This window comes from Ursus americanus, chromosome 9 (genome assembly GCF_024610735.1).
Source record: "Ursus americanus isolate L20-20 chromosome 9, mUrsAme1.1.p, whole genome shotgun sequence".
NCBI classification, from domain to species: Eukaryota; Metazoa; Chordata; class Mammalia; order Carnivora; family Ursidae; genus Ursus; species Ursus americanus.
The window spans coordinates 35,270,610-35,283,091 of record NC_142135.1 but is presented as its reverse complement, the minus strand read 5'-3'; the positions used below and the strand labels follow the sequence as shown (position 1 = coordinate 35,283,091).

The 12,482-nt window shown below is 39.6% G+C and overlaps 1 protein-coding gene across 1 annotated transcript in view; it reads right to left on the bottom strand.

Moving 5' to 3' along the window:
- Positions 1-12,482, bottom strand: part of SNX31 (sorting nexin 31) — a 64,006-nt gene that overhangs the window by 5,685 nt on the left and 45,839 nt on the right. The window contains exons 11-12 of the mRNA XM_045805858.2: positions 6,749-6,862; positions 3,823-3,900 (exon numbers count right to left, since the gene is read on the bottom strand). Of these exons, the coding sequence (XP_045661814.2) occupies positions 3,823-3,900; positions 6,749-6,862 (192 nt within the window). The remainder of the gene's footprint in view (positions 1-3,822; positions 3,901-6,748; positions 6,863-12,482) is intronic.

Genomic DNA, 12,482 nt, shown 5'->3' with positions numbered 1-12,482 from the left:
CCTATACCCTCTTCTTTATCAACAGGTAATTTCTTTTAATAATCTAACTAATTATTCCCACATAGTAATTTCCCCTTGGTTCTCTAAAATTTTGTCCACCTGCTATGCTCAGACCATTCTCAAGTGGGCTGTAATATATCTGTACTTCTGCTGCTTTCTAGACAACAGCAACTATTTGAAGGCTGACATTCCTGGGACATCAGATAACACTGCCCTTGCTGTTTCCCCTCCTCACCTGTGACAGAAACACACTTCAAAGCATGATCTCTGAGCCCAGTGGCCTTTTACATGGTCTGATCTTGCCCAAAATGAAAGAGGAGTGGAGAGAAAAATATATATAGTGATGGCAGTTGGCATTGGGGGTGAGAGGTATGAGGCAAACAAGAATCAGAAAGCCATTTGTTCTTTGCCATTTTCCAGAAAGCCAATTTAGAAATTCAGAACCACTTTTTAGTAAACTTAAGGAAAAAATATACAAACTAATAAAACAAACTAGGTATGGATTATTAAAAATATAAATTGTTTTTTAATTCAGAAAATTAGTCACTATCTTATTCATGATACCTCTCATATATTCAGATTATGGTTCAATATACAAGATAATAATAATGATATACTTTCAGAAACTCATTAGGAACACATTCATTGCATAAAATACATCTGTTTTCTTTTCTTGATGTCTTTTAGATTTCTTTCAATGGCAGAGATTGCTGGTAGCCTACTCTATTATCCATTCTGCCCTTCTTCCTTAGTAATACCACCCAAATTTATTTAGAGAGACAACATACCCTGTAAAAAGACTACCTTTATTAGACTCCCTTGCAGGTAGGTGTAGGCCTGTGGTGCTAACTCTTGCCAATGAGCCCTAAGCCGAAATTCTGTGGGACTTCAGAGACCCTTCCTTAAAGAAAAGAGATGAGCCATTCATACTTCCATTCATACTTGCTGCCTAGAATGTGGATGTAATGACTGGAGCTCCAGCAGCCATGTTCAACATGAGGTAAAAGCCACACACTAAAGACAGCAGAGCAGAAAGGTCTCTGGTGACATCATGGAGCCACTATCCCAGCCCTAAATTGCCTACCCTTGGGTTTCTTTTAGATGAGAAAGACACAAACTTTTATTTTACCTAGGACCCCTCTTCTGTCTTTTGTTCTTCATTATATATAGCCAACCCTACTACTAACAAATACACTTCATTTTTACATAAAATTATTCCTAAAATTTTGTTCAGTTAAAAGGAGCAAATAATAACAAAATTTATTTATTAAAGGTTTTTGCGTAGGAGCATAGCTCTAAAAAAGAATGTTACAACTTTTTCCCCTTCTGGTTTGCAGTTAATACTGCCATTAAGACTATAACATGAAGGACACCTGGGTGGCTCAGCGGTTAAGTGTCTGCCTTTAGCTCAGGTCATGATCCCAAGAACCTGGGATTGAGCCTCGTGCGGGGCCCTACTCAGTGGAGAGTCTGCTTCTCCCTTTCTCCCTCTTCCTCTGCTCACGCTCTCTTTCTCTCTCACATAAATAAATCTTAAAAAAAAAATGTTACATGATTTTGTTGTGTGTTTACATTTTTTAGCGCATTTATTTGACTTTAAATTTTAACAATCTCTTCAGAAATGGTTCAAGTCTTACCTGTGAAAGCATTGCCTAAAGATAAGTTAATTAAGTTAGCACTAAATTTCTTCTTTCAAAGCCTTTCTTCTTCCTAGTATAAAATAGCACTATTTAATCTGCTTCTAGGGACTATTTGCTTTATTTATGGGGTTCATTTGGTTAAAGTTTCCTTAATTTCTCTCCCCCTTTCCAGATTCATGATTATCAAAATCTTGGAATCTCTTCTGCCTTGCAAAATAGAGACCCCTGGATCCTAGTCCATACAAGCCTTTTATAAGTGATACGTGTCAGTTCAGACTTTATGTGTTTACCTAGAAAATGAGTGCATGTCACAGTCATACATTTATACGGCTACTTTAAGTACCACAAAATGACTCGTTCTGTTCATCTGTGCTTTGTGAGGAAGCCCAGAACTCAGTATACATTCAAAAAGCTGATCTGTCTGCTCTTTTCACTTTCTGGGGTCTCATTCTTCCCAGGGGTTTGTAGATGAAATTTCACGTTGAAATGTGAACTATCCCTACAACATCCCCCTTGAAAACCCAGGGTTGTTTTGGTTTTTTTTTTAATTTTTTATTAATTATTTTAGAGAGAGAGTGAGAGTGAGCAGGGGAAGGGTCAGGGGGAGAGAATCTCAAGCAGACGCGCCCCCCCCACTGCTGAGTTCAGAGACTGATGAGACACGGAGCTCGATCCCAGGACCCCGAGATCATGACCTGAGCCAAAATCAAGAGTTGGACACTTAACCAACCGAGCTACCCACGTGCCCCAAAAACCCAATTTTCCAGAGGAAGTTTCTTAACTTTTCTTTCCAATAACCAAACTAAGAAAAAAAGAGAAAAAGGAGTTTGTGGAACTAAAACTTGTTAGGTATTTGGATTAAGCAATGCACTATTGACTAATATGCTGATTTCACTATCGGCCACGGGAAAGGATAGGTTTCAATTTGTGTGCAAATCTAAAGAATGTAGTTAGTGTGGTTGTTTTTTTTTTTTTGAAAATTTTAAATAGGTCACTACCTTCTATTATTTAGCAAACTCTAGCTATTCATTGTACAAGTATTTCCTGCATCAAGTAGCTTACATTTTATTCAGCCACATTTGAGAGTCCTTCTCTCTTTTAATGGGACTACTTCAGCTAACTACTTTTTCTTCTTCTTTATATATGTATATATAATAATTGGAACCTAAGGGGGTCCATCCTAAGAGGTTAGATTTTATGTCTCTTTAAAAAAGAGCACCCATAATTCTTTGATGGCTTTGATCTGCTACTCTATAGTACATTTTGAATTGTTTGAATACCAAGGGGCAGTAAATTTTATTTTCCCCAGGAAAATATTTTCAGTTCTAGAAGAAAGAGAATTAAGGACAAAATGCAACTATTTTCTCAGAAAAAAAAGCTGCAAAATTTAGTAAAGAGCAATGCTCAACGAAAGATGTCACCCATCCTCTTATAAAGGACTCAACTTAAATGAAAACATTAGGGAACATTTCCAAATGTTTTCTGTTGCATTTTTAAAGATCAGTATAACATTCTGCAAAAAAAAAAAAAAAAAAAAATGTTTATAAATGTCAACCAGGCACTAGTATTTGTAATCATTTTCAAAACTCCAACGGTACTGTCTTATTTGGGGTATGCTTATACCATGATGGTGACAAGTAGGAAAGTTTAAAACCTCAGTGTCTCTGTACAGCCTGCCACCAACCTTTTCAATGAGTTACTAGTCCTTAATTGAAGAGATACAGACTGGAAAAGCAAAGTTTAATTTTACACTGAGAAAAATTTATAGCCTTGAGAGCTTTTACTCTATGGCTTCTTTCGACTGCTAATGGCATTTTAATTTGGAACAGAGGAAGTATCGAGAAACTGTGAGTTCCTTCTAGAGACAAAATTATAGAGCTTATTTAAGTTCATCGCTGCCGTGTTAAAGACCTCTCAGGATCCTGACTTTATGATGTAGTTTTTATGGTAAATCTGGAATCTTTCATTTGGGGGAAAGCAGAGATACAAGAATACAGAGCCATGTAAGGACACTTCTCTTGGAAAAATGGCTTGAATTCTAATTCTTCTTAAGAGAAGGCAGAGGGGCTCACTTCTGGGAGGTTGGGTTCCTCCCCGGAGGACCAGAATTCATTCCTGTAGGTTAGTGTTGGCTGAGGGTGGGAACTTAAAGTGAAAAACATACACAGTTAAGAGCACTTACCATTTCTGGATTCTCTGCAGCTAGCTTTACCATCTTTTCTGAGATCATCTTTTTCAAGCAGCTACTCAGCAAAAAAGCCTAAAGAATCCAGAAATAAAGAAGTCTCTCAACTGAAGAGATCTTCTCTTTCTTCCCTCCTCACACCACAAAGCAGATTTTGAACTCAGCTCTCCAACAGCATGCCTTTAAGAATTTAGATTTCACCTTTAATTTCCATAAATTTGCATAAGATGCAATTAGCAAGTAGCCATACATTTTCTTAATTACATGGATGTACTTACAGTAACTTTTAAAAAAGACAGAGAATCATTGCATTTACTAATCTCTTCCCTCTTAAAACTTCCCCTCTTATTTTCTCCTATTACATTGTAAGCAGCTCATGTTTTACAAGCAACAAATAATAAAAAGTGCTTATTATTGTAACCAAATCAACTGATGATGGCCGATCTTACATTTAATTGTATGCATAATTATTGAGAGACATATTACTAGGCATAGATATTAACCTGTCTTTCTGAAAGGGGTATTAGCACCTTATGGCTTTTATTGAACTAAAAAAAAATTGTTTTTCACCACTTTCTTATTTTCCTGGCATCGTTAATCACTCACTTTTAAAACTGCTGGTTGCTCCCAGTACCACCTGCAGCTTTTTGTTGGCTCATCGTTGTCAGTGCCAAGACCCACATTAGACATCCTGCTACACAAAACTGGGGTTTCCTTTTTCCAGGATCTTCACTCCACATGCCAATTTAAGTTTCCCTACAATTTCCCCACTTGTTCCTTTCCCAGTAATCCTCTTTCTCCTTTGTCCTGCTCTCAATGCTTGGCTTGTACTTTTCTCTTTTGGCCCTACTAAAGTTTGAGACAATTAAAGCTCAAAGCTTGAAGTTATAGGCCCTTAACATAAATTTATGCTCAAGGATGGTCACTGCACTGAAGGGAGGGGGTGATGGAGAGGAGGAGAAAGGAAAAAGAGAAAACCCAGGTTGGGATGGTAGCCAAACAGAGACTCTCAGAGGATGGGACATAGAAAGTAGAATTAGAGGGAGAATGGCTACATGTGGATGGCATCTCAAAGTCTTGCAGGACTGTAGAGCTTGACCAGAATTTAATTTATTTAGGAGGAGAGAAAGGAGGTAGAAGAGAAGAAAGGCACTGCTACCAATAAGGAAAAGAGTAAAAGACTTGGGATTTACGTACACAAACAAATTTTGATTTCCTGGTTTAGCTAAAAACTAACCCTGTTTATCTGTGCATATATATAACCTACACAAAACCAGGGTATGGAATAGTTAAACATTATAACCTGAGTTGATAGAGCTTAGAAGGGTGTTTAATAACACCCCACAAGACGTGGACCGATTCCATATTCCATACAATGTCTACAGATATGTAGGTTAAGATTCAGCTATAAACCAGGTAAGGTTTATTCAATATAAAGGCAGTGAGCTATTGTGTAAAGGGTCTAGAAAATATTGGGGTCCAAGCCCTCATTTGTAGTTGCAAGGCACACAGCCACATTTCTGCCTTTTGCAGAAGTAGCTCTTGGGTACATATCAATAAACCCACACTCCAAAGGAAATAAGACCTTACTAGGAATCCTTTAAAAGAATGTTTATTGCACTCTCTATAGCGGCTTAAACTCATTTGGTACAGACTAGATTAAAAGACCATAATAAAATTTAATTACTGCATTTAGCATTCTGGGCAAGGGTAGGTGGTTTCACTGCCAAGACAGATCTGCATCTCTCCAAGTGACTGCAAACCATCCCACCATTTCCCTTAAGGATGTTTCATATTCAAGGTGAACCTGATGGCCCATTTCTTTAACCTAGAATTTGGTTTAGCACTTCATGTGTTTCAGAACACCTTGGTATCTATTATCTCGTGATCACAACTATAGTAAAAGTAGAGAGTCTCAGGGAGCTTTGGTTACCTGAAACCAGAATTCTCCATGGAACTTTGCGTGACCACCAGTGACTTAAGTTGAATGAAATGCTGATGCAAAGATTACTTTGATATTTTGGTTTCGCTTTAGAACATTTGTAGCTTTGATTCCTATTTGAAATAGCTTAAGTTATTTCATAGAATTTTTCAGCTGAATTTGGTGTTTAGAAAATTAAATCTTTTTAAAAAAAATTTTTATTCCAACTTTAATTATAAAGCCATGGAAAACCTGGATAGTTGGCTGTCCAACAGTCTCTCCTCTCCTAATAGAACCTTGATTTCATCTGATGACAAAGTGCCCAGCTCACCCTTACTCTAAGCTTATCATGAACTCTGTTCTTTTTTGCTAAATACTTGATTCCCAGACTCCCTTGCAGCTAGGAGTGGTCATATCACTCAGTTCTGGCCAATGAGACATAATGGGAAGTCTACTGGGGGCTTCTGAGGCAAAGCTTTTCCCGTCCAGATAACAGGGATGTCAATCGTCTACCTCCAGTATTCTTGTTGAGTGAGATAGAAATCTGAATTGTCTAAGTCAGAGGTCCATAAATCCAGCCCCTCATTTGTTTTTATAAATTTTTATTGGCAAACAGCTGTACCCATTTGTTCACATATTGCCTGTGGTTACTTTTGTGGTATAACAGAGTTGGGTAGTTGTAACGGAGACCAGATGGACCCCCCAAACTAAAACATTTACCATCTGGCCCTTTGAGAGAAAGTTCACCAGCGCTTTGTCTAAGCCACTCTTAGTTGACTCTTCTGTTATTTAGTAACTAAATTCATCTCTAATTGAAATGAAGGCCGTGGTGACTAGTAAAATAAAACAAAAAATAAACAAAACAAACACTGTTATAGGCCAAAGTGAATAGCATCTTCTCATTACTCTGCTCCGGTTGGGTTAGGGCAATGCGCTTTGTTCACCCCAGCAAGCGAGAGGGCGTTTGAGTGCCGGTCCTCATGCTCTGCCCTGACAGCTCACCTGCTTGGTGTAAATTACAAACCACTGCCAACGACTCTCTTCACTAAACTGAAAGCTGAGCTCTAGGTTTTGGTTGAGAGTTCGCTGCGGTCCATCCATATCCAGCAGAGTTCCCTACAGAGAAAAGACAGTATTTGATGTTCAACAGAAATTTAAGCAGCTCTTAAGTGCTGGGCAAAATATCAAAACAAGCAGTACTGCCACTTACCCCCGAGAAGCTGTCAGGCCATGAGGGGCTATGAAAGTAAGTCACCACAGTTTGGTATGATAACTATTAGAAGGGAAGCAGACCCAGGACGGTGGAAGGAGGTAGGATGGGCACCTCGTTCAGACTTGGAGGGTCAAGGCAGGCTCCCTGAAGGGGGTGCTACCTGAGCAGCAGAATTAGAAACATCCCAAGTCGTTGTTGTGGGGTTTTGGAGGGGGAGCAGGGGCGGTGACAAGTGCTTCCCAGGAGAAGGAATAACAAGTGCAAATGCACTGAGGCACGAGGGGACTGGCACACTGGACACATGGCAAAGGATGGCATGTGGCTGAAGCGCAGGCTGTAAGGCAGGCAGGGCACTGAGAGAAGAGGCTCGCAGAGGCAGCGTGGGGCCAGGTCCTGGGGCCCCGGAGGAAGCAGCTTTGATTTTTGCTATGTAGCATCCATCCTTTTTTCTCCTAGTAATGGAGTCTCAAATGCCTGTGGGGAAACCTTCTCTTTTGCCCTGTGCCAATGTAGGTAGGACTATCAGGAGACGCCGCCCTCCTGAAGGGCAGGGCATGTGACCCAAGTCCAGGCCAATTGGACAAATGCCCTCCATGCCCCTTTTTTGATTCAAGAGTGGAGATCCAAAGAGCAGGTCCGGAAAAAGAGTTCCTTGTTTCCTAGAAACCTTGAGCTCCTTTGGTTCTTGACTTTCCTAAGCCCCTGTCTCCATCTTCCTTTGAGTCAGTGGGTTATTCCATACCCCTCCAATAAATCCCCTTTTTTCACTAGAGCCAGAAGTGTTGCTTTCTATTGCTGGCCACCAAAGAGCCCTAGCTGTTACAGGTTTGATAAGCTAAGTTAAGGAGTCTGAACTTCATTTTGAGGGCAACAGGCATGCATTCACTGATTTTAAAAGCTGGACAATAACACGATTAGATTTACATTTTAGAAATATTAATCTGACAGCATCAGGGTGAAAAAATGAACTGAAAAGTGGTTCTTTTTCAGACATTGAACAACATAAAATCCAGGAGTATTAATTAACCCAGGGAGAAGGAAAACAAATGAGGTGAGCCCTACAGCTACCTAGCTTACTGCCTGGAGTTTCCAGGAGGCAGTGCAGGGAAGGGAACTCAAACAGAGCCCAGAGATCTTGCTGAGTTGAGGAGAAAGAGATGAAAGTTTGAAGAAACTGAGTTTAGAATATGTGGGGCAGAGGATCACAGACAAAGACTCTATGCAGAATAAGAGCTCCAGAGAGCTCTTTTCAGATCTTTGGCTGAATAACATCTGTGCATGTGTGGGGAGAACGCTCACACACCGCTGGTGGGAACATAACATGGAGCAGACTGGTTGGAACATAGTCGGGAAGTTCCTCACAAAGTGAAACATGGAATCCCCACCATGGTACCAGCAAGTCCACTCTTAATCATATACCCAAGAGAAATGAAAACGTACGTCCACACAAAAACTTGTACACAAATGTTCATAGCAGCATAATTCATAACAACCAAAAGAGAGAAACATTAATGAATGAATAAACAAAATTTAGTAATATCCATACAACAAAATATTACCTGACCATGAAAAAGATAAAGTGTTGATACACATTATGATAAGGGTAGACCTTGGAAACATTATGCCAAGTAAAGGAAGCCAATCACAAAGATTATATATGGTCCCATTAATCATGAAATGTTCAGAATAGGCGAGTTTATAAAGACAGGCAAGTGAGTGGCTTCTTAGGGCTGGTAGGAAACGGGGGATAGAGACGTGAACTAAGGGGTATGGGACTTCTTTCTGAGGTGACAAAAATATTCTAAAATTGATTGTGGTAATGGACTGTGAATGTATTAAATATCCCTGAACTGTACACTTTATAACGTGAATTGTATGGCATGTGAGTTATATCTTGATAAAGCTGTTACAAAGGAAGGGAATGATGGTGTAGTACTGGGAGAGGGATAGACACATGCATCATGGAACAGAATAGAGAATCCAGAAATAAATCCACACAAATATGCCTGACTGATATCTGACAAAGGTGCAAAAGCAAGTCAGTTAAAGGACAGGCTTTGCAACAAATGGTGCCAAGCCAGTGGACTTCCACAGGCGAAAAACAGAATGTCGTTCTGAGTTTCACACCCTAGTTGAAAACTAACTCAAAAATGAGTCATGGACTTAAATGTTTGACCTATAACTGTAAAACCTTTAGGAAAACACTCTTAAGAAAAAATTCTTCAGGATCCAGGGTTTGGCAAAGAGTTCTTAGACTCGACACTAAAAGCGCAATCTATAAAAGGAAAAACTGATGGATTAGAATTCATCAAAATTAAAAACTTTTGCTCTGCCCTGTTGAGATGATGAAAAACTATGGAGTGAGAGAAAATATTTGCAAACCACATATCCAACAAAAGACTAGTAACTAGAATATATGAAGTACTCTCAAAACAACAGTAAAAAAAACCCAAAAAACACAACACAAAAACAACCCAAACAATCAATTAGAAAATAGGCAAAAGATATGGAAGAAAACATTTCACCAAAGAAGATATACAGATGGCAAATGAGCACATGAAAAGACGGTAAACATCATCAGCCAGGAGGGAAATGCAAATTAAAATCACGACGAAATGCCATTCCACACTTTTGCAAATTGACTAAACTAAAAAACAGCGACAACACCAAATGCTGATGAGGATGCTGGGAAACTCCATCACTCACGCAACACTGGTGGGAATGGAAATTAAAATTAGCACAGCCACTCTTGAAAACTGTTTGGCAGTTTCTTAAGAAGCTAAGCATGCAACTTCCACATAACCCAGCAATTGTACTCCTGGGCATTTCTGCCAGAGACATGGAGATTTGTGCTCTAAAACATACATATGAATATTTATAGGAGTTTTATTCATGATAGCTAAAAACTGGAAACCACCAGGTACCTTTCATTGGGTGAGTGGTTAAATAAATCTTGTCCATTCCATGCCACGGACTACTGCTCAGCAATAAAAAGAACCAAATTACTGATATATACAACGATCTGAATGAATTACTAAAGAATTATGCTGAATAAAAAAAGCCAATCCTTAAGGCTACATATGATTCCATTTAGAGAACATTCTTAAGGTAATCATTACCTTGTTTTTGTTTTTATTTTTGCCTCCTAAATGCAGTCAATTCTTATTATTCACAGTAGTCCTGTTGTATGGTCACTGTAAACACTGCAGTACTGAACACTGAGTCACTGCTCCGGGGGAGATGCAAGGTTAGGTTCCCGCAAACCTCTGGTCACAACGTTCTCATCAACCAATCAGTACATAGCCTTGTTTTAGGAGTGTTTCTGTTGTTGGTTTTTTTTTTTTTAACTGTTTTGTTGAGGTGTAATAGATGTAAAAAAAAACAAACAAAAAAAAAACAACCCTGCACATATTAAATGTATACAATCTGATGAGTTTGGACATACATTCATGAAACCATCACCACAATCAAAGTAATGCATATATTCATCACTTCCAAAAGTTTTACATAACACTCCTGAAATGACACAATTATGAAAAAAAAAAAAAACCAATAAAAGAGATCAGTGGTTCCTTGGGGCTAAGGAGAGGTGTGGCGAGAGAAAGTGGGTGGAGCTATAAAGGGTCACCGTGAGGGGTTCTTGGGATGATGAAAATGTTCGGGCTTTTGCTTGTATTAATACCACTATTCTGGTGTTAATGTTGTGCTACAGTTTTGCAAGATGTAACTAACAACTGGAGAAAAGTCGGTGAAAAGTACACAGGATCTCTGCAGCACTTCTTACAACTGCACGAGAACCTACAATGACATCAAAATTAAAAGTTTAAAAAGAATCAACTGCTTAAAAGCTAAAATAATTATAATGTAGCATGAGGCTTATATATGTAGAAATATGGTAATCAATATCACAAAAGGGGAAGTAGAAGTACACTGTTGTTACACTTTTTGTGAAGTGTTATAATAATTAAAAGTGGAATGTAATAAGTTCAAAAAGGACATAAGAAAGCCTAAAGTAACCATAAATAAATGGAAAGGTAGAGCGAAAAAATAAACAATGGTGTAAATAAATGGAAAAATAAAATGCTTAATCAAAGGAAGGCAGGAAAAGAGGGGGGGAAAACTGATAAACCTCAAAGAAATAGACAAATCCACAATTAGGTTTGACGGTTTTCCCATTCCTCTTCTCTCAGTAACTGACAGAACAAGTAGAAAACGTACAAGGACACAGGACAGCTGAAAGCTGTCAACTGCTTGACCTAATTGACACTTACAGAATACTCCACCCAACAGTGGCAGAATGCACATACACATTCTTTTCAAGTGTACATGGAACATTTACCAAGACAGACCAGATTTGGGGCCACAAAACAAGTTCCTGTAAGTTTAAAAGACTGAAGTTATATGCTGAAAATGTCAAGATTGCTGGTTTGCCATATAGCAGGTGGTAGAAGTCCTATTTACCAAAATGGGGAACACAAGAGGGGAGGTCTCCAGGATGGGCGGGAGAGGGCAAGGATGTGTCTGGTTTGGAAAAAGGCTGCGTTTGGGATGTCTGTGAGACACCTGGGGTAGATGTCCAGAAGGCATTAGGAAATACTGGACCTCTTGACAGGGATGTAGGCAATTGAATTCAGAGAATATGTACAGGAAATATGGAAATGGAACCCCAAGGGAAACGAGCACTTCTGAAGTGCTCAGAGGATGGGGCGCCTGGATGGCTCAGTTGTCGTTAAGCGTCTGCCTTCTGCTCAGGACGTGATCCCGGCGTTCTGGGATCGAGCCCCACATCAGTCTCCTCCGCTGGGAGCCTGCTTCTTCCTCTCCCACTCCCCCTGCCTGTGTTCCCTCTCTCGCTGGCTGTCTCTCTCTCTGTCAAATAAATAAATAAAATCTTAAAAAAAAAAAAGAAGTGCTCAGAGGAAGAGGCAGCCCACAAAAACAGGGGAGGAAGGAGAGGGAATTCTGAGAAGCAAGAAATGGTTGAAAACACCAAATGCCACAGAGAGGCCCAGTATTGTGCCAACTAAAAAATCCCCGTGGATTCCATGGATTTAGCGACTGGGGGTCACGGTTGCTCCAATAGTGTTTGTTCTCTCCTAGTTAACCTCGGTTTCCTGTGTAAAGGGGATAATCCCCCTGAGCTCGCTGAGTTATTGCAAGAATTTAATTAAGTAATAGATGTGGCAGTACCCAGAACAGCATCTGATACGAAGCAGGCACTCAATACATCTGATCATGGGGTTTCCTCTGGGAGGAGATGGCAACGTAAGTTTGATGCTGGGGATCCTTAAGAAGAACTCTACTGGGGACTCCTGGGTGGCTCAGTCAGTTAAGCGTCTGCCTTTGGGTCAGGTCATGATCCTGGAGTCCCAGGATGGAGCCCTGCATTGGCCTCCCTGCTCAGCAGGGAGTCTGCTTCTCCCTCTTCTCCTTGCACTTGCTCTCTCTCACTATCTCTGTAGCTATTTCTGTCTCTCTCAAATAAATAAATAAAATCTTTTAAAAAGACGACGACGAAGAAGA